The sequence below is a fragment of the Accipiter gentilis genome, chromosome Z (assembly GCF_929443795.1).
Source record: "Accipiter gentilis chromosome Z, bAccGen1.1, whole genome shotgun sequence".
Classification (NCBI taxonomy): Eukaryota; Metazoa; Chordata; class Aves; order Accipitriformes; family Accipitridae; genus Astur; species Astur gentilis.
This window is the reverse complement of record NC_064919.1, coordinates 61,903,276-61,926,473: the sequence shown is the minus strand read 5'-3', so window position 1 is coordinate 61,926,473 and position 23,198 is coordinate 61,903,276. Positions and strand designations below refer to the sequence as shown.

The window sequence follows — 23,198 nt, the reverse complement described above, 5'->3', positions numbered from 1 at the left end:
GCATCTTCTTTCATTATTAGCTTTAAAATCTCAGGCTTTTGATCCTATCACTGGTTTATCCTCCAGCCCAGTGTTTTTATCCCTATAATCAAAAGCCACAGCTGCCTCGGAGCTTCCTAAATCATAGGGTGGTTAGGTGAGGGAGGGGAGAGGCTTGCTTTTTCCAGCATGACCATTTGCACATGAGCAGGAAAATGCGGCATCTGTGGGACATCCAGCATGTAACACCACGAGGCTGTGCCAAACAGTGTCACCTGGACAGAGTGGATGGGAGTCAAGCAAGGTAAAAGTTGAACAGAAGACAGTCCTGGAGGGCTGCAGATGCTGTCAGGGAAGACAACAGTCTGTACAGGGCTCCCCATGGTCTGTGCACACATCTTGACCAAGGTGTGTACCTGGCTTGTTGAATGGGACAAGTGGTATCGAAAACACACACACACAAGAAGACAGCTCTCACAGATTTGCTGTGTCTTGCTTCAGTCTATCCAGAGCAAACTGCTTTCTGTTACAGTTCCTCAAAAACCTTTCTGCGGGCATCCAGGGAAAGGAGGCCAGTACCTTTTATTTGTAACAGCTTCCAACTCAAAAATATTGAAGTCCCAGCTTTCCTCATTATCTAGCAGCTGTGCAATACAGGGTGGAACATCGTTGATGGTGTTTGGCACTGAAAGGTGACTATGGCTCAGGTTCATATCTGTTGAAATGGAATTTGGGAGTTACAACATTCCTGGATTATCTCCCCCCTCCCGCAGAACTCCATTTAGAAAACAACTCTTTTTCAAGAAAAACAACTCTTTTATTTACATGAAAAAGTCTGTAAAAGCCTATAATGTGTATGGTTTATGTTATTACAGATTATTTGGACATAAACCAAAAAGACCAGTGAACATTTCTTTGAGTGACAATTTAGTATTTTCCTAGTCTGTTTTTCTACATTTTGAAATGCATTATTTTAATTATTAGAACCTGCTTCAACTCCAAAATGGAGGCAGTCTACCACTTGTTCTGCAGTCACTTAGACAACCATTTCCAAAGACATACATCCCACTGCAACTTAGCTTGGAGCTCTGTGTCATTAGCATCTACAAAAGAAGTCACACGTGCAAAGGGAAGTTTAAAATGGTGGCTTACTCTTAGAAAACACATACTCGTTTCCTGACAGTCTTCTCAAGCCATCCTGAAAAAGCAAGTTTATCCTAAGTTTTAGGCAGAGTAACCATGCATCATTAATTGCAAAAACACTGCATGCACTTTCTCATTAGATACTATTCCTGTCTACTAAAAGCTCTGCTCCTATTGTAGCATTATAAGCACCATCCTTGTTTTAAGGTCTTTCAAAACAGACATGAAAGGATCCAAGGAATCCAACGACTAGTATGAGATCTCCAGAAGGGATGTTATTAACTATAAAGTGTTTTCCCCTTCTTGACCCTTTCATTGGCAGCTGTAGGATTTCACCATTCAAATTAACCACTATCTTTTATTTTTCTTTCTTTTTTTTAATATTATTTTGACAAGGATTAGGTCAGTGTGTGTTAAAAAACGAGGTAAACCATGATGAAATCTGGGTGGTCTGTCTCTGGCAGACAGTGTTACTGCTGTTACAGGACCAAAGTCAGAATCTGATTAAAGTAACTTCGCTCTTACACTGGACCATCTGTAGAACAATCCCTCTAATCCCATCTAAGATTCTAGGGTTTCTACAAAGTATCTCTTTGAGACAAATCAGATTGGATGATATAGTTTCTAGTGGCAACCATGTTCACTTATATATGAGGATTAATGCACCCAATGTACTGAGATGTGGCCATATCTTACTACATCTTGGTGCCTGCTGTTGGTAGAGAGGCCAAAATACTTAAGTGAAGTGGTCATGAATTATGAGTCCCCTTCCCATTGCTTGTGAAAATTCAGCACAGCAGAGCCCTGAACTGTGATGTAGGACATTGGTAACAGTAGTTTCATCTTTACTAATTTTACTCACAGTCATAAGACCTCCAACAAGATCATTTGTGTGAGGATCTTCATCTTTGGTACCTAGCTGAGGGGAGTAAAGTTCTGTTGTCCGCAGAATTTCCAGAACTCTGTCCAAGGCTTCTGCTACTGTGATGGGGCTGTTTTCCTGGGCAGCATTAATGATGTTAATAACCTGAAAGCAGGTTAAGGAGACAGAAGAGAAAGAGTGAATGGCACTTTTGTCTTTTTTTTTTATTACAAAATCTTTATTCTTGGCTTGATTATGCTACTTTCCATTTAGCAAATGCCATGTAATTCCCCCCAACCCTTGAAGTGCAACTCTGAAAATGTAAATTTGTGCTCAGATTCCCTGGTATCCATCTGCTATTTATAACTGGCAAACTCCTGGGAAGTGAAAGCAGAAGGGTCTGAAATATCTGAAATAGTTGCAGGTGGGTAGACCAAAAACTAGCCATGTCCCAGTCCTTCAGCATAGCCAGGCTGCTCAGAAGCAATCATTCAGTCCCGAGAGGGAAAAAACCAAATGGACAAACTCCTGGATGTGACTCAGATATCCTGATATTGGATGCAAAGCCTTAGTTTTCTCGATGTGAAAATGAAAGGCAGAGAGCAGAAACAGGTGGGCCATGGTTAAAGGAGAAGAGTATGGCTCTTCTTTGCCTCCCACCTTGTGCCACAGCTGCAATCTGGGAATGCAGCAACAGTGCCAGGACTGAGAGGGAGAAAGCCCCAGTGCTGTCTCCTCTAGCAACCAGAAGCGAGGGCACTACAGGCCTCCCTGCGGGTATGCCTGGGGAGAAGGAAAAGGGGAGGAGTCAGCTGCTCTAACAGCCATGGTGGTGCTAGGAAGTCAAGACCTTAATGACAGGAAGAGAGAAGAAAAAACCGTTTGAGGGTGGGAGATGGCAGGCACCCTAGTTTGCGAGACAAGCGATTGTGCAGCTGGTTTGCAAGAGCAGAGTGTATAACACAGATAGTGAAGAAAAGACTGCAGGCAAGTGGGGGACAGAATATGGGGCAGGTGCTCCCCTCCCTGCATGCTATCTTACAAATATCAATGGTAAAAGCAAAGGTGAGATGGGAAGAACATGTCCTCCTACAAATGCATGGCTCAACAGACCAGGGTCCCCTTCCTGCCACAAGCAGTGCATCTGGCAAGGACATCTTTTCCCCTTTTTAATATTCTTCCTTAAGACTAGGATTTAGGATGACACAATGAGATGCAGTAAGTGGTAAGAAAAAAAAAAAATTATTCTGTTAAATACAAGGTGCAGGAAACCCCTGGATATCCTGCCACAAACTTCCCTATGAGAGCAACTCCAAACTCTGAGATTGTGGAAAAGGCGGCACTCAGGACTCACCTTTGTGATAGGAGCTTCTATTGTCATCGAGTGGATCCTTGCCATGGAAGAGTACCGTCGGGTCTGTAAACCTGGAGCTGCCGTTAGAGATAGCACTGTTTACATGCCACAGAGTGGAAATCAAATGACAGCATTTAAAGAGTGCAGAATGCTGTCACTGGGAAACAGCACGACAGAATCCAGCCTCATCCCCTATTTCTCCTGTGTCTCCCCTCCTGCAAGTTCTTGTTTTACTGCTTCATTTCTTGCACTGTTCACTAGCTCCTTTGCAGCTACCCCTCACTTCTGCTGTCAGTTTTTCTGTCCATCCTTCACTTCAGCTATACTGAAGTGGAGCTATACTTAAGCTATATTATACTTCATGCCCAGTACCTGCCACCGTCCCTTTGTTTGCAATGGATCTCTGTCAGACACAGCTCCTCCTGTGAGAGTATGTGTGTGTGTGTCTGTGTCCCTTGTCTCAGTGATACATCTGCTCTGATGGAACCTGTTCCTCGTCCCCATAAGCTGTGTGCTTCTCTCACTACCTACTGGGGCAGAAAGAAATCTCTACCACCACCATCCCAGCCCCAGCAAGCAGTCACAAATGGGATCAGGAGCAGAAGTACTGCTTTCAAGTAACCAGCAGCAGTAGATCCCTTCAGCACAAGCTGCAGCTTTCCAAGAGAGGTGGAACTAACCCTTCACCATGCACTCTTTTAGCAGGCTGCCCCCATCCTATAGCAGAGCCACTCCTCCTCTCTGTGAAGGCACTGCGCACTGCTATGCATTGTATAGTGATGCTGAGGCACTGTTTTGCAAATCAGAATAAAGAAATTTTATAGCAGTTGTAAAAAACTGGAATTTAATCAGCTGCGAATCTGTCTGGTTCCTCTTTCATTCTCCATTTTTATTGCCTAAGGCAAGTCTGTTCTTTATTTACAACATCATTCTTGACAATTTACTTTCTTACCATCACTACTTTGAGATGTTATTGACTTAACATCAATTGAGTCTTTCCGTCTATTCTTGCATTTGAAGGAATGGGATTCTGTAAATACAAACCAAAAACCTTTAAAATGCATCAAGTAAGACCTCTACAGAGTTGCCTCCATGTAAAATTCTGGACATTTAATTAAATGATCTTAACAATACCACATAAGTGGGGGAAATATTGTAATCTGTGCACATCAGAACAAGGTACCTGGTGTCTGTCAGTTTACAGCAACTTGTCTAAAGTCACCTGGAAAGCTGTTTTGCAAGGAAGTCAAGATACCTTATGAAACAGAGGACTTGCTTCACCTAACTTTAGCTCCCTAAAAGCAGCAGTCTTTCAGGCTGTCTTTCTCTAAGACAGATCTAAAGTTCATGCTTTAAGAGAGATGTCTCAAGCAGGCAGGTTGAACCCCTCCTGCAAGTCCCTTTTGCTCTCCACCAACCACTGAACAAGCCTAAGTTTAACTGCCTAGAAGTTTAGCCAAGTGAGAAAAATACCATCTTAGTCTACACTCTTCCAGTCCAAGCACAATTCAGACTCAGACAGCTTTTGCTTTTAATTGCAATAATTTTTTGTACCCTGTGTTTAAGAAGAATCCAACACACTGAGAATTATTATAAACAATCAATCAAGTTGTTGTGAAAATGAACAATGCACCAAGCTGCCATTCTTGAAACTGCCATTTGCTAAAGCAAAAGAAATTGTTACACCCAGACAAATGCAAAAGCTGGGTAAAATGCCCGGAAAGAGCCTCAAAAAAAAAAAAAAAAAAATCTGGTGAAGTTTCATTTCCCTCCAAAACATTACAGTTTGCACTCTGCCTTATGTTTAAAAACAGCACCAATGTGTCTATCCAGCTTCTTGCAAGAGTCTCTATAGTACCTATTCCCAGAGTATCTGAAATTCCACTCAAAGATCAGAGACCCTAGCAAGCTTTCACAAGGAGATAATCACCATGTGAAGAATCAGAAATATCAGAAAACTGATATTCCCAACATAAGGACCAATTTGCATAATGGTGTTACAAGACAGGGTATATGCAGCCTGTCCTTAGCAAAAATAAAATGTTAATATACAATTCTCCAGAATTAAAAATATATCCATCTTAAAAACTACTGAAATACAGTTTCTGTCTTAATTCTTTTCTTTACCATAGCTTGTGTTTACAAGACAACTTGGGTCTTCTTATTTTGTTGTAGTCTGGACTGGAGAAATTGAAAGCATTTTCCTCTGTTGACACCTAAGAGTGGGGCATAACTAATGCATGTTAAATTATTTTATTTATTTATTTGATAGGACTCCTCTTTCAAAACCCTTTCTTGCATTAACATTTGGAGGAGTTTAACATAAGGCACTTCAATGGGATCGAATATCTACACATAAACATAGCTGCGAGTGGCAGTAGCTGACAGGACAACTCTTCTTGTGTTAAATACCAACTAGCAAGCTGGAAACTTTGCTAGTACCACCTAGAGAGTTACAGGTGCTTAAAAGCTACTATGCCACACTACAATTTCAGCTGAAAATATTTAAATGCCTAAATAAAAAAATTTCCTTCACCTGTTGAATGGAATGTCTCCCCATCCAGATTTGTTACAAATTACATCATTGCAAACAGCACAATACACATGGATTGTTTTTCTACATTCGTCACATACTGGTATACGTCGATGGCTCTGGGAATTTATTCTTGTACCACAACCATGGACTGCAGAGAAGGAACCTACATCACGTACATGTGACTCTAAGGTTGCCTGCTCTCACTGCACCACCGTCATCAACATGGCTTCGTGGGATGTGGCTTCCCAGGCTTGCTGAAATCTGTCACAATAATGAGCAAACCTAAATGCCCCACATAATCTGTAAAACACATTAGTGAACTAGTAACAACGTGTTAACTAGTAAGAAGTGTTCTTCAGCTTAATTCATGTGTGTTCTCACCTTCCTGTTTGCAGGAAAGAAACAGTGAGAAAGAAAAACTGTGTTTATTACAGGGTCAGAGAAGCAAGCAGTTTAGCACACCATGGATCGGTTCTGATGGCAGCAATGGTAACGAGAGCAGAAAATGTAGGGCACATCAAGCAGTCATTTCCCATGCTCTTGGTATGTTAAATACTCCTCCCATGTGAAAATCAGAAGCTGCTTGACATTGTGCAGCAATGTTGTCCAGTGTTTCATAGTGGGAAGAGCCTCAGGTACCAGAAGATAACAGAGCACAAGAACCTGTTCACTCCGAATAGGACAGCAGTGCTGCATCTGGCTCAGATCACTAGAATCACTAGTTTAAAACTGGCCTTTAGTGCGTCCTTCCTAAGGGAAAATTGTTACTCCAATATTACACAGCATTGGAAGAAGAGGTTATCCCCTTATATTCCACACTGTTAGTCAAAAGCTATCTGCAGAAGTTACTGAGAGCTTGAACGTGCTGTGTGCAAGTAAGCAAACCTGGCTGAGACACAGGGCAAAGGCTGTGCAGCCACGCTTCAACAGCCCAGCCCTGACAGGACATGATTAACTGTAGCCTGGACACTACAGACAACTGTCTTAGCCCTGTGCTGTGGCCAAACCAACGGCCTGCTGACAGGTCCTGAACTTGAAAACCCTAGGGCAGATCTGCTGGCAAAAATCAGAGCAGTTCCACATTAATTTCAAACACAAAGGGGTGCCAAGGCACACCAGCTTCAGGATCAGACATGGTGTTTTAGTACAACGAAGAGCAATGCATCTTAACTCTGAATGCTCGGCGGGAGCTCTGCACAGGAGATTGAATTATTAATGAAGGCTACAAATCCAATTCGTGGTGCGACATCAGAGCAGCTGGCATCTATCATTGGCCATCTGCTCTGACCACAGACTCAACAGAGGGAAGAGACAACATTTCATACCAGCAAAAAATCCAGCCATGACTTCAAGCACAGTGGTATATAAAGGTAAATGAAAGTATTCTTACCTGACTGGTAATTGTCTCCTGTGTACTTCTCATCATGGTAACTCTTGTAGAACCGAAGATGCACCAAAAGTAAGATACATATGTAAGGAAAAATAATAGAAAAAGATTTTAAAAGCACTACATTCAACACTGTCCTTATCCAGCATTTTCTGTTCAGTTATTTAAAAAGTGTTTGGCAAAGACTCTTTTTTAGGTGTAATTAGATGTAGAGAAATAATATGAAAGTAAACAGATATGCAATGCAGAAAATTACACATACAATAGTGCTTTTAGGTATTAAGTTCCTGCTTAATGCCTGTGTCTGCCAGAGAACTGACATTCATTTTTAGATAGTATTTTAAGTGCAAATTGCATATGAATCTGAAAGATTCCAGGAATAAAACACAAGAAGAAAAAAAAATAATCCTAAAATATTCATTTTTGCCTTCTATATGGTAATTTAAAACCATTTTCTTAGTACTATCTAATCTAATTGTGCATGCCTTCTTTCATGGGTCGCTGATAAACCAGACTTCAAAAAACTCAGTTACAAAAACAAGTCTCCAGGAACTGAAGGGTAGAGGTAGGTGTCATCCATCAGAACTTTATTTCCAAGTAATTTTTAATCATTCTCATGAAGGAAAAAAGTTAAACACAAGATCTTAATTATTTGTGCTTCTGAAACATCTTGGGTAGCTCCACCAATAGATATTTCAAACTTTCTCAGAATTTAAATATGATTTTTTCCATCATCTTAAAAGTTTACAGCTATTGCTTGGTCTACAATAACACAGATTAAATGCTCCTCTGCTTTTCCATCCTGCTCAGAAACGAAAGCACAGTCTGTCCAATACCTGACAGTTTAATATCTGCTAATCACTTCACCCAGTTCCTTTGTTACATGGTTACAAGAAAGTATTTTGCTGTTCATAGGGAAACTGAGTAGAACTTTCAGTTCCTCAAGTCTTCCCTCTAAAATTAGTACATGATGTATTACATATAGCTAACAGAGACATTGAAAAGGGATAAAAATAATGCACTACTTTTTTTACTGTAGTCACTGGAGAAGATATACATACCCTCTACTTCAGATGAATAAACTTCAGTGCTTGACACTGCGCTTCGACAAATTCGTTACACATCACATTTAGGGAGTCCAGTACTGTCATCTAATCTGTGGTGATTGGTTCCTCTGACTAAAACCATCACCTGCCTATAGCAAAGCACTAGATCGCATGGAAGTATGAAATCCATGGTTACAACCTGTGAGTTAAAAGGAGAGCACAGCAAGGTTGCACTTTTGTGCTCTTAGCATCTGTATCAGTTTGTGACAGTGCACACTGCAGGGTCCTCACAGGGATTATTTAGGAAAGAAAGGAAAGGAATGATACAAATTCTCTTTTCCATCATTCTTGCACACCTTCCATCTTCTTTTCTTTTTTTTTTTTGCTATTGAGGGGAGGAGGGGAAGACAGTGAAAGGGAAAGAGAAGAGAATGGAAAGGAAAGGTAAAACCCCCAAAATTCAGGAGTGGCTTTCTGTGATGAAAAGGAAGAAGAAAAAGAAAAAAAGGGGGGGGGAATCCTCCACTCATATCCATATAAATCTTGTTCAAAGGAGTGTAAGGAACAACTCTTCCTCCAGAAAACCAGTTTTAAAAGCTTGAACACCTCTTTTGTAATCATGCAGGTACTCTCAGAGAAATCATATCATTCCAACAGAGTAAGATCAAGGAAGCTCATCAGATATGGTACAGTGACACAAAGCATCTGAACTGCTCATTCTGGTCCCAAACTGGAGCTTCTCTCAGGGCCCATGGATATAGCTCTGTCTACTGCACACTGGCAGAAAACTTTGTCACAGTCCTCTAAATGCTTTACTAAAAAAATAAAAGAAACCACATTTCAGTTCTGAATACTCCTCTCAGGCTTTCTGCAGGCATGACCTGAAAGAGCCATGAGATGTAAGTTATGAGGGCAGTTAACACAGTTAATCTTGGGCCAATACATTCCTAAGAGGAGAAACACCACCTCTGCTGTAAATCTATGAATGTGCAAACACTGGACTCCATCCTGCCAGGTCTCAAATTGACAAAGGTAGCATTAATCATTACCTAGGTAGGCTTCAGTACACGGGAATAGTCACATGAAAGTCAACCCCCATTCGTAAATCTTCACTGTAAGAATACTTAATGCACTCTTAAATGTATTTTTTTTTTTTCAGTGCATAAATCTAACATGCTTAATTTTTGTGTGTGATAAATCTGGCACAGAAATCCATGAAGGTTCCTGCACAGTGATCTCTAATCATACTGTGGTATCCCTTATGGAGGCAGCTGGTAATGACAAAGAACACATCTACATTTTTTAAGGTGAAACAATGCATAACAATGTAAGGAAGTTTCTAACTCTGGATACGGTGTCTGAATGCTGAGTTCAAGCCATTTATAATTATGTTGATACAGTGAAACATTAGATATTGACATCAAAATTTGAATCAGGACAGCTTTTACTGCTCTGTAACTGAATAAATAGTTTGTTTGATTTCCTTTTATCCTTCCATAAAGAATTATCTGTGGCTTGGAAAGAAACCTGATTTTTTTTTTTAGAGTAGAGAAAAGTTCTACTGCTGCAAGTATTCAGGCATGGGTTTTAGGAAAACTGCAGTGTCCAAATGTTGATCAGGATTGATACCATCACATTAGTATTGCTACGAAAATAACTCTAAAAAGTCTTATGAATATAATACAGATATTCCTATATGTCACTATCACTGCCCACCTTCAATGAAAAAGCCAACCCCAAAACAAAACCACACACAAACCCCCAAAATTCCAAGGCACCGTTTGAATTTTTCATGCAATACCAGAGCACCTAGTGCTACAGGCAGGAGATATTTCCACCACAGAAGTGGAACAAGGTAATTACCTAGTTCTGTTGGACACACCTTGCTTTTTCCCCCATGGACCTTAAATCTCCACAGACTGTGCTTTCTGTTAGGCTGTGGTCTTTAACCTTTGTGGTAGATTTCTGTATCTGTGGAGAACCCTTCAAAGGCCATATTCCCTGGGCTCATCAGATGCATAAAGCTCCCCAGACCTATGGCATGTCGCACTAGTGGTTTATTTACCAATAACCACTCACGAACCAATACTAAAAAATGTGAATTGATGCTTTCCAACAGTGTACAGTAGTACAGAGAATATGAATGTGGCCTTGGACACAAGTCCCTAACTAAAATTTGTTTCTTAAGCTTACTGGCTTAGACAGCCCAATGAACGGGGCAAAGAAAAACAGAAAAGGACTTTGATCCATATTCCTACAGCTGCTTTTTAGAGATGGCTGCAGGTTTGTAATTGTTTTGTACTCATTATCTTGCACTAAGTATCATACCTACACTTCCCTGTACCAGTCTTTCAGTTGTGTGTGTATTATAGAAAAAACATCAGATTGTGTATCACTTTCAAATCAACATAAAAGCAGCTATAAATGAAACAATAACGAGGTTTAAATAATGAATTAAAAAGAAATACATGTAAGTTTAGCACTGCTTCTGTTACAAAACTCTTTTGCACTCTAGCACAAGCAGTTCAAAACATCCTGCTATTGTAAAAGATACTTTGTTGCTAATACTAAAATCCATGTTTTAGTTCAAAGATGAGGTCAGTTTAGAACATTTTTAGCCTTGTTTTTCAGTGATAAACCTTCAAAGTTCTTCCAAAAGTTGTGGTGGTTTCTCCCTTGACCTGTTACTACCCGCCCCCAAAAACACTACTGCAAGGGGGATGGTTTCAACAGTTAAATTTTACAGAATACCAGCTATGAATTTCTTCCAATAGTAGAGGTTTTCCAATAATGTGTTAATATTCAGTATTGTTATACTGAAGAAGTGGAAACTAGAAATAGTAGTGACCTTCTAAATACCTTTTAGAATACCTTTTGAAGTGTCTTTACCCACATCATGGATAAAAGCACATTAAAATTAAATGTTAAATTTAAATTAAATGAAATAATAAATTAAATAATTTTTATTTATTTAATAAATAAATTAAATACATTAAATAAGACACATAACCCCGTCCCCTAAAGAACATGGAAACATACCATGTTTCCCAAGCACATCCCCAGTCTAAAATGTTGCCAGCTACTTCCTATACTTCCCACTTTCTATCTCACCCCTACAGGCTAAAGATAGATTTCACTCCTTTGTTCACAAAAGTCCAAACTTCTTTACTCTGCAGGCTATGTACTAGAGTATTTTTGAGGCAAAGCATGGGATACGATCTTTTGCTTCAGGCACTTCCAAAGGGAGGGGACCAGGAGCAGCTGACAGCAAAGAGCTTTGTTGCAGGACCTGCTTGGGTGGCCATGTGTCTGGAATGCAGAGACCGGGGTCAACTGCTACTGCTGGTTTACTTGGGTGATGGCTTGGATTTACACCCTTCCACAACACATGTTCTGAGGTGCATGCAATGTCTCAGGCCCTGCATGAAGCCTACAGTTCATTCAAGTACCTCACATTGACAAACCTTGTGACAGCTGACCATAAATCATTACTAGACATAAGTATAACGGATCAGACTGGCAAGGGCAGCTCTATAAAAAAGCCCCTGAACTCCCTTTGGAGTATGGTCTGTGTTGCTCCGCAGTATCATGGACTTAACTGTCACATCCATGGTCCAGAAAATTAAAGCCTTTCTTTCTCTGCTCAGTAGTCCTACAAAAGGAGATTAGCCTGTGCAAATGCTGAAGTTTTCTTGTTTGTTCCAACAATCAATGAGAATCTCATCGACAATACAGATCACATCTTCTTGGAAAAATACCGATTTCTAAACCAAAAAATATCAGCTTACTAAAAGCTATGAAAATTATGGCATGAAAGACATACGATACCTGTTTGTTGTTTTCATTGGCATCATGCAGCCTTTTGAGGGACACAACGTGTCTTATTTTCCTAGCAACAGAAATAATAACTTGTTACCATATCAAATGGTAAAGACAAAAGCAAAGTGATACACTGCTGTTTTCTAAAGCAGAGGTCTCCATGCCCTCAGGAAACAAGATACCAAACCCAACGCCAAACAGACGACGCGCTCCTTCAGCGTTCCAGCTATGTTTTTGTTCCAGGACACCTGATCCTTTTGCTCCTGCAGGAAATCATCTGCACATCTGGGAGCAGAATCTGGCAACGTGCCCATACTACACTGCAAAGGTGCAAGCACATACAAGCATGCACAGAAACAAGGGTATCACCCAGCTGCTAATCCTTCCAGCTGAGCAGGTAACAGTTTGGATTCTGTAGAATAGCTTCATAAAGAAATGCATGGTAACATGAACCTAAATGTCAAATTGCAGGTGTAACAGTAACACTATTAATGGTTATGAGTTTACAGTTCTTTTAGCCAGCATATGACTGGACCAAAATGGACAAACATCAGCAAAGAACATGACCTTCTCAACTTTGCTTATTCTTTCCACATTGCTTGAAGTCTGCAGTTACATCAACACCTTGCTACTAAATACATGGAGGTTCATGTCAAACTTATAGATGGGGAAAGCAGAGAGAAGGCCCTAAAAACCAGAAAGTAATTATGTTCTGGACAAGTTAGTTACCCTCCTTGACCGATCACAGGTGTTATCTTCACATGCTGCTGGATACTGTCTCCTGATTTTCTTCTTGCGTAGTAAACTCCTTGCCATTCCTAAGCAAACACACAAACACACACAACAGAGACAGCATCTAAGAATACATAGCTTGCAGTCAAATATTCATTCATTATTACATAGTCCTTAGATAGCAAATAATTACATATTATTTCATGGTTGTGGTTTTTTAAATAGTGTAAAATTTATTAATACGGAGTAGCATATTTAACAGGCATTTGCAAATGTAAGGAGAGTGTAATATATTTTGCTTTTGAGAGAGTATACAATTTTTCCAAAGAACTTTAGGAATCATCTACTTTGAGGGGTTAAAAACATTCTTGCTAGGTACCATCATAAGTAGTGGTGGCTGCAACATATCCAGAGAATATCTCCCTTGGGAACAGCAGAACAAAACTCTGTGCTGAGCACCATTCAGCTTTGAAGTTGTCAGTCATTAAGCAGTATATATATATATATATATGCTAAATTTCAGAAGCCCTTGACCTAAGGATGTCCTTCAACTAACCTCAAGTAATCAACAGCCTATTCTCACTCCATGACTGTTTTTGCATGACCTTGGATATCTGAGACACTCTAGATCAGCAAAAGGAAGAAATAATTTCTTCATGGCATCTTTTATCCTGTTCTCCCATGCAAATGCGTATTTCTCTGACCAGCCACTAAATTTTGCTCTGACCCCACTGCTACAAGAAAGCATCGAGAGGACTGCAGGCTAACCAAGAGCCATATATGCACCATGCTTAAGCAGTCCACTGATGCAGAGATAAAAGATATCCTTCAGTATGGATTGGAGAAGAAAGGAAGGTAAAGCAGAAGGCTTCTCTTTCCTTACCACCTCAAAGAAGAGAGATTTTAAGGAGGGAACTATATGGCAGCAGGGTAGGACGAAGCTGGAAAATGAGTGGAAGACACTGTCTCTGTCACAGACAAAGACAGATGGATGCAGAAGACACACAGGGTCTTTGACCATGCAGTGCTAGCAGCTGGGCAGCCTATATAAATCAGGAGGAGCAAAGCAAAAGTGACCTGCAGGCACTGCTAATGAACCAAGGTGAACCTGCAAACAACTCCAGACAGTGACCCCCAGAGCTCAGATAATTTCTGGAAATTATTCAAAGGTTCAAGAACCTTCCCCAAAATTCATGAAGCAGAGGGTGAGACCAGGGAAGGGTGAGAGGTACTTCTGTGACCCACAGGAGATGGGATAAGAGACTGTTGCATGTATTAGGGGAACACATCGCCAGGAACATGTAGTGCTTTTGTGGCCTGTCACCACCATGACAGGAGTTCACGGTGCACTGCAGATATTCTAACTATAGTTAGAAAAACAAATCCCACCAGGTGCTGATATATTTTGGTGCTTAAAGCATGCAGTCAAAAAGGCTCTGCAGTTATGACAAGAACAGTTAAACCTTTTGGTTGGATGATGCAGCCACCTGAGAGACTGTCTGAGGGACAAATTGTTATGTTCCAACTAACAAAAGCTCCATGGTCTCTAAGCAAAACAGAAACACAGAAAACGTTCTTATATTGATCTTAAGCCAACGGATCGGTAGAGGAGTTCAGTCAGATCCTAAAAGCAAAGCTAAAGAAATCTGTAGTCACTTGTCTGAGGCATGGGCTGTTGTGCTCTTAAGACATCTGAGGAGCAGAATTCTGGTATTATATGTGCACTTACGAAAACCACACATTGTGTTCTTAAACCTAGAGCATTAAAAATAAAGCAGAATAGAAATCTGAAGCAATTTTGCAAGAGTTTATTTTATTTGCTTACCTTTCCTTTTTTAATAAATGTGTTGATGGTGTCTAAAAGGTCTGCACAGTTTTTATCACTTTTTGGTAGTTCAGTAAGTTCCTTGCCAATAAGCTCTCCCTTGTGATACCCCATCATCTGTTCAAAGGCTGGATTAACATACTGCCAAAACAAAAGTACTTTAGGATAATATGAAAAAGAACATACTTAAAGGATAATTACTCACATACAACTGTCAAAGTGTTACAAGTTATACGTCTAAAGTCATAACCACACATCTCTACCATTCAGTGTTTTTCATATATAAAAATACTATGTAATGGTGAAACATTTTATTCAAGTAAGAAGCTGAACCCAGAAGGTGGTATGTAAACTGTTATCAGAAGGAACAGAAGGAGAGCAAACCTCTTTACTGTACAAGTTATATAGTTCTGCTACAGATTTCATGCTGGTTTTACCAAAAGCAACATTACTTCACTGAAAACTAAAATACTGAAATAGAACAGAAACTACTGAGCAAAGATCTCCTTGGAGTTCCTCTCTCCAAGCACTACAAGATAGTTAACTTCCCCTCCCCACCCCTACCTGAATGACATGATCTTCACTGGTTATTTCTATAGCTTCCTGACAATGGTCTAATGCCGTGAAGACTGCATTACAAGCCCTGAAATTAGTAAATGATTCACATTAGTTTTATTGTTAGAACAGTTTGCTCACTAAAAATACATTATTATATTGTACTTGTCGGTAGATGAATCACAAAGTAGCATGTTGTTTTGACTAAACTATGTAATTATGTCCATTATTACTTCTTTCAGGGTATTCAGCTTCAGACATCCCTGTTAACGTGTTTTTACTGCAGATCACATTGTAAAATTGCTCATGGGTATTGTAGCACCTTAATAGTATATTTCCTTCTCCAAACATGCTCTAGACAGCAGGAACTAATAATTAGCAGTAAAAATAACAAATGGCTGTTACGTCAGAATAGGAAGTTTTGTGATCATTAAAGGCAGGGAACACAAAAATCACCACAGCAGATATATACAAAGTTTTCAATACAGCAAATAGATTGGCATTATGAAAGAAGTTGTAATACAACATAATTAAAGGAAACAATTTAAGCCCTCTCAAACTCCTAGTCAGAAAAATATCAATTTTCCTGATTCCAAGTAATAATGCAGTGACTTGATTTCCATACACTCAGATCTTTATTAAGAGCCAAAATGATCTTTGTTTCCCATTTTTTTCAGGGCTGTCCTTGAACTAATGTAGGAAAACAAAAACCTTACCTTCTTGCTACAAAGTTTAAATTGCTTAAATTATGATTTACACAGGGTGGGATTAACATTAATGCAGGCTCCTAATACTATAAAGAAAAAAAATTTATATATATATATATAGAGCACATACTAAAAGAAACAACTCAGGCATACTTGCTTTGATAGATGTCAGTACTTCATCTTTGATTGGGACTAAATACAAACTAATTATCCTCTATGTACCTCTCATTGGAGCATAAATGCACCATGCATGAACATTCTTGTATACAGTTATTACCTAAAATGAACATCTTGCTCCTAGCCTGCATAGTGGGGTTTGAATTAATATTGATGACTAGAGAATTAAGAAGTACGGGACATTGCTAGTTCTGCTCATCATGGAAGTAACTCAAAATCAAATAGGATACACCAAGAGATATATACAGAGACATAGACACACAGCCAAGTGGATTTAGATTTGTAGGGAAAGTCTTGTGTGCAGAAGACGAAAGCAGTATTTCAGCTCGTACAATAAAAGGAGCTTCCAATGTAATTTTACAAGTGATTTTCTAGCAGTCCAAGCCAGCTCCAAAGTGTGATTTTGTGCTGTGTGAAACAGCTAATTTATCTCAGTGATAGATGCCTGTCTGGTACACCAGCTGCTAACAAATGTCATTACATAAACTTTCTGCAAGAAAACACACAGCTATGTTTGCACTATTCAAACGTTAGTATTTTCATTTGATCTGGCAACCAAGCCAGCAAGATTACAAGCTTAAATGGCCCATATCCTTTTTGATTAATACACACCTCCCACAGATGTCCAACCACGCTTCAAACCAGAAGCAGGTACATGGAGAAGCGGAGTACCCGGTTGGAATGGAAAGACACTTCTGACCACTGACATGACCTTATATACTGCCTTCTTGGGCTGGTCCTACTTTTTCACCATGTTTCTCTTGTATCTGAACACTTGAAATATCCTGGTTTTAATTCCATTGACTAACTTTCTGAAAATATTCTCTCTTCCCTTTCACTTTTACAAAGCTGTAAAGAAGACCTACTGAGACAGCAAAAAGATCAGAGACCCAGTGGGATAGACATACAGTGAAACACTTTTTTCCCCACTTAATTAAACCACATGATGAAAACAAACTATAACCAAAGAGCATTACCAAACACTAGTTCTGTTCAGTTTTTAATGGAAAATTCATTTAGAGCACCTGCCTAATCAGGCAAAGGTAGGGGGAAATCCTCTGTTGCAAGACATCAGCTTCTCCAAGTTACAAATATGCCTCTTCAGAAAGTTTATCTTTTAAAAGGCTACTTCATACGCCCAGATGTTAGTACTAAGTGTTGCTTATAAGCACTCTGTGTGTTTATTACATGACAAGGAGTATTTAATTATGTAACTATCTTGGGCCTGCATCTATTAAACTCTTTAAACTACTTAGATATTCTGGGACTGCACCTGGCAATGGCAATAGAAAACCCCAGAATACCACCCTTTTTTTCATAGTATTTTGCAATGCTGCCAAGAGTTCCCGAAACAGTCATGTTCAGAGGTGATGTGAATATATATACACACATAAATATATATAATATGTATTATCAATATACAAAAATATACAAATGATAACACAGGATAAATTTTAGATAACGTTATTATTTACATAAATTAAAAGGAAGTAGGCTCACAGTTTATGTAACTGCATTCAAGAGAGCAAAAGCAAGCAGAATTACAAGTGGGTGGTATACTGCTTTTTCCATAAGCAATAGGGATGAAAGAACTGTCAGTAGATGAAGTGCTGCTGGGGACTGACATTGTTTCCTTCCAATTTTAATGAATTCTAAGATTTTTTTGGTGATGGCTATAAATAAAGTTGCAGAAAAATGTGGTAGCCAATATGAATCATGCTCCCTGTGTTGGAGTTTTAATTATCTGCATTCATAATTGATACTACTCATGTAGAGGTGTTCAAACTATATTTGCATTTTATTCTTGAAATGAAACATAAGCTGCAAGCATTGTGTGTATGAATGACAGTTTAATCTTTCTATATAACACTGATGTTTCTGATCTATGCTGACTTAATTCAGAAGTCACTCATGTCATGTTACATTTATAACTGAACAACAAACCAAGTCAGAACTACCGTAACACCTAATTAACTTCTAAAATTTCATAGCTGCTTTATTTTCCTGCTGAGTTTTGGAAAACACCTATTAAAAATTGTGCGAGCCCAAATTCTATTTTTTTTCCTCTGGAAATTTTACTGTGGTTGCATTCTGCATGCACAAACACATAGTCACTTGAACATGAAGTCGTTTTGCAATCCGTTTGCAAAGAAAACCTTAGAAAAATCTACTTCTTACAGAGACACTGAAACCTGTAAAGAAGTGATAGTATTTTCTGTAGATGGAATTGGAATTAATTTATGACACCCAGGGAACTACAATTTCTCTGCATGACACCCAACTTCAAGTGCTTTTTTTCCATATAGTTGTATTGCAAACATATTTACATGCATGTATAAGCACCTGTATTAAATACAAAATTAGTCACATTAAAGAAAAAGCGATAAGGGAATGAAAGTAATTTAATTTCTCACCAAGATAAAAAAACCTGTGCTCGTGGTCCGCCAAGTCTTGCCCAGGCAAGAGAATGAAAACTCAGGGTATGAAGAGCTGGATCAAGATTGTGTTCAGCTCAAGCTATCAAATATGAAATCTCACACGCATGAGATCAAGAATGACTTCGTGAAGTTTTACCATCATGTAAATTTGCAGCTGAAGTCATCGTTCTGCAATATTTCTGCTAAGGGATCTTGCCCTGACTGTAATGCTGGTAGTAATGGCTGCTAGAACACTGCCAAATTCAATATGGGCACTTCAAGACATATGGGACACAAGCAAGCATCAGAATAAAGGACATGTACTGCATTTTGCTTTAAGGAAAGCAGTCATTTAAACCACCAGTGAATGAAACATACACAGACCAAGCTTTCTGAGGGTACCAGACTAAGGCACTTAAATTTCTCCTTTACAAAATAACAGAAGAAGGAAATAAGGGTAGAGTATATCAGTTAACGTACAGATGCAAAGCACATATATGCGTAGCTGGGAAGAAGCAGAAAGTAACCTGATACAATTATGTAGACCAAGTGGTTGTTGTTTGCAGTTTCTTACACTTCTACATACCGTAATTTGAACTGAGATCGCACTTCCCCATGTTCTATTTGAACCAGTTCATTGTAACAAGCAGTTATGCTGCTATTCTCCATGAATTGCTGGAAGACAAATCAAGAGTGCATGAAATAGATTGGAATGGTTTTAAACTGTTATTTCTGTTCCTGCACCTAAAACTCTAACCTTATAAAGAGAGCTGGCATGAGTCCAGCAAAGGGCCATGAAGGTGATTAAGCATCCTTCCTGTGAGGAAAGGCTGAGAGAGCTGGGACTGCTCAGCCTGGAGAAGAGAAGGCTCAAGAGGGGATCTCACCAAGGTATATAAATATCTGAAGAGAGAGTGTAAGAAGACAGAGCCAGCCTCTTTCCAGTGGTGCCCAGTGACAGGCCCAGAGGCAATGGGCACAAATGGAAGCACAACAGGTTCCCTCTGAACGTCAGGAAACACTTCTTTTACTGTGAGGGTGGCTGATCACTGGCATAGGTTGCACAGAGGGATTGTGGAGTCTCCATCCTTGGAGATCTTCAAAAGTTGTGTGGGCATGCTCCTGGGCAACCTGCTCTAGGTGGCCCTGCTTGAGCAGGGAGGTTGGGCAAGATGACCTCCAGAGGTCCCTTCCAACCTCAACCATCCTGTAATTCTGTAGAAATAAAAAGCTGTAGTGGTACTTTTTGTGTTCAGTAACCATCTTTTCCCCAGGAATGATTTTCTAGTTCTTAAGAAAACATGGCTATCTAAATACAAAGCAAGTATGAAAATATGCTAAAACCTCAACTGTGAATTTTCCCATTTGGTTTTAGCAACCCAGTTAGAAACAGATAATCTAAAAAAACCCAAACACAGTCTCACATAAAACCATGAAGTATTGTCTTGATGTTTCATTTCGAACATCTATCATTAATTCGGAATAGGAATGGAATACCACAGAGACATAAAACATTCATGCTAAAAAAAGAAAAAAAATATAATTAATGATATTTGGCATTTCATTTGTTTTCAAGCAAATATTGCAGCTGAAGCTCAGAAGGTGAATTAACTTTGCTCCACAAGTAATCTCACTGAGCTGTCACTGTGAATTCAGAAGTGCAGAAACCAAACTATTATATACTCCAGGTGAGAGAGAATGTCCTCTCTTTTTTAGGCAAAGGTAGTAAGCTGAAAGGTCTTGTGCTTGGTCCTGCTGAAATCAGAAACTTTATGTTGATACAAAAGAAGTAGATTCTCTGACTTCAGTTAAAGTTTACTGCTCATTAGTAAACTTCTGCTATGAAGAGCTAAAACACTCCTTTAGAAATACACGCACTGACTCTAGTTTTTACAGAAAACACCCTGTGTTGTCATCAGTTCTCACAGCACAGCCACATGCAGAGTCAGAGGCAGCACTCAAACCTCTGAGGAGCAAAGAACAGCTTTTAAGAAATCTACATCTCTCCACTGCATGAAAAATTGTGTTTTGGGGACCAATGGCTTAATCCTAAATTGCCAGCAAAATGTAAAAAAGTAAAATTAAAAATAACTGTTGACACGGGTCTGCTCCACTCCTTAATGTTAAGATCTTAAAATATTTCTGTAACTCCTATTTCACACACTAAGTGAATGCATAGAAAACCTGAAGAAACAATATCAAGTTGGCAGAAGCAAAGGTGCAAGTGATGTTGTGTTTTTGCATAACAAACTGTCTGCAAACAAACTTGTCTTCTACAGCACTGTAGATTTAGGTTTTCAGTTTTAGGGTGCTCTTTTAAATATCCAAATATGCTTGTGGTAAATTTAAACCAATATAAACCCAAATCTATCAATAATATACAATTTAGCAATGATGGCAACCTATTTTACAAATTGAACTTACTAGAACATACTAAAGCTCTTTATAAACTGAGTTTTAAAGTAGTGCTGTTTACTGACAAAATTTAACCACTACTGTTTACTGGCAAAAATCAACTACTATCTCAGCACAAATCTTTGGCTAAGAACCAAGAATTGCAGGTTGTTGAAGGGCTAAACCTGCTCTTAACTGTTGTATAGTCTTCTGCAGATGCACAGAATATCTTTATTTAAGCATAGTACTAATGCCATTCATTCACTGGCCCACTCAGAGCTGAGAAATCAATTGAGAACTGAAAAAAGCAGGCAACATTTCCTTTTTCTAATCTGTGCATCTAAATGAGGCACAAGAAGATAAAGATCTATTAACTCCCAAATATTAGAAGGCAGATAACAATACTTTCTTTTAAAAAAGTTTAGTATTTATACAGTACACTTTTATTTAACTAACATATATTCTTATTCATTTTACTTCTTTATAATTGGATTCCACTGTCATCCTGTACAGAACTTGACACAAGCCACAAGAGTTATCAGCTAGTAGGAATGCATCATTCTTCTTGCTTAGCAAGAATTACTAGGTTTAATATTAAAGATTTATGTTGCTGCAAACCAGAAAGTTTTAATAGTAACTGGTCAATGAGAATCAACATTGGTTTAGGAAAAGAAGTAAAATTCAAAAGCAAGACAAGATTGTAATTGAGTAACTGCAAACATTAAGGTCCCCTGTTGTCTAATTTAAATCATAGTTAAAAATCAGTCAGGAAGCCAAATCTTTTATTTAAATTAGTCCATCCTAAGTAGGCCATCACTATTAGATTCACGAGGCTGAGGGGAAAAAAAAATCAGCATAATAAATGTACTGCATTAACAACACCATTAATACACAAATACAAAAGCTGTTAATGATACAGGGCAAAAAATAAGAAGATATAATAAAACAGACTTTTTTGAGAAGGAGGAAGAAAAAACAGAAATAACTCATCATAAAGAAAAATGCCAAAGGGATGTATAGAATTAACAGAAAAGAGTCCTGAAATCTCTCTGTTCATAAGATCTTTTAGTGATCATAGTGATCCAGATGTGGATAGTGATCAGTCAGCACTGATTTCATTAGAAGAAATGAAAAGTGATTTCTTTAGGACTACTTACAATATATAGTATAGGCACACATAAACTTAGAAAGATATTACTCTAGCATAAATACACATGAAAGCAATAGACTATTTTAAAGCAGAATAATCAGCTATTCACTGCGCAAAAAAAATTTATGGTTATTTGCAAGAGTATGGCCCCCCAAAAGGATTAAAGGAGTCCTTTGGAATCTTTAGATCCAAACCTGATGTAAAAAGTCTGGTTTTGTCTACAAAACTCTACAAAAAGGTAACAGATGAATTGGCTAGAAGCTCAGACTCTTTACTAATCAAGTTAGAGATGCATTTAGAAGACAGCCATCACCAGACAGAGTGATTGCATTCAGTGTTTTGCCAAGGGAAGAGGAGGAAGATGATGAGCAAAAACAGGACAAATGCTGATATGATGAATAGTGATAATGCAAAATAAAGCTACCAGAAAGACTGAACTGTAAAAATAAAAACAGTGAAGAGAAACTTATAATTTGAACAGATAGGATTTTCCAAAAATAAACTTCATTTTGCTGCTGAGGAAGAGATTCCCTGCAAATACTGTCTCTCTGTTTGAAGAAGGGTATTTGGAAATCTTTGTGTGTGTGTGTTTTTTTTCTGTTAATGGATTTAGTCCCTACTGACCCCATCCAAGCAGAAGTAATTCCTATGTCCACCCCACTGTGAAAAAAGGATCTTTGACATCAGATGTGTTTTAAAGGCTTGAAAATAATTCCAGTAGGGTATTATTATATCATGAAAGCTCTATAATAAATTTGGGACAGCTAGAGGGAATGGTTAAAGCAGCTGTCAGGTAGGTGCAAAGAGATTTTATTTTCCTAGGCAAACAGTGTGCCACTGAAATGTGTCTCAGAGCTGCACAGTGTCTCCTCTGTCTCTACTCGGTACTACACCTACAGTTATAATTACCCCACAAAACATATTGCCCTGCATTGTTTTTAAATGAAACACCAGACTTGAGAAGAAATACAGATTTCTTTGAAAAATATTAAACGGGTTTTTTTTTTTTTTTTGAGAGAGAGAGAGAGATGGAGAAAACTACACTAAGAAAGCACTGGCAATATTGGGCTGACCTTTCTTTTAGTCTCAACTTCTCCAATTTTCAGAGCATCTAA

At 38.7% G+C, this 23,198-nt stretch overlaps 1 protein-coding gene across 9 annotated transcripts in view; it reads right to left on the bottom strand.

Annotated features, from left to right (window-relative positions):
• Positions 1 to 23,198, bottom strand: part of PDE8B (phosphodiesterase 8B) — a 78,109-nt gene that overhangs the window by 10,046 nt on the left and 44,865 nt on the right. For 3 of the 9 annotated variants that reach the window (XM_049794409.1, XM_049794410.1, XM_049794412.1), the window contains 12 exons: positions 19,126 to 19,214; positions 15,248 to 15,326; positions 14,684 to 14,824; positions 12,856 to 12,944; positions 12,136 to 12,196; positions 8,229 to 8,246; positions 7,265 to 7,289; positions 4,291 to 4,368; positions 3,339 to 3,415; positions 1,985 to 2,149; positions 1,132 to 1,177; positions 559 to 694 (listed from right to left, as the gene is read on the bottom strand). In XM_049794409.1, the coding sequence (XP_049650366.1) occupies positions 559 to 694; positions 1,132 to 1,177; positions 1,985 to 2,149; positions 3,339 to 3,415; positions 4,291 to 4,368; positions 7,265 to 7,289; positions 8,229 to 8,246; positions 12,136 to 12,196; positions 12,856 to 12,944; positions 14,684 to 14,824; positions 15,248 to 15,326; positions 19,126 to 19,214 (1,004 nt within the window). Of the gene's footprint in view, positions 1 to 558; positions 695 to 1,131; positions 1,178 to 1,984; positions 2,150 to 3,338; positions 3,416 to 4,290; positions 4,369 to 7,264; positions 7,308 to 8,228; positions 8,247 to 12,135; positions 12,197 to 12,855; positions 12,945 to 14,683; positions 14,825 to 15,241; positions 15,327 to 19,125; positions 19,215 to 23,198 lie in introns of all 9 variants that reach the window. The other 6 variants (XM_049794416.1, XM_049794419.1, XM_049794411.1 and 3 more) reach the window with 5 other exon arrangements.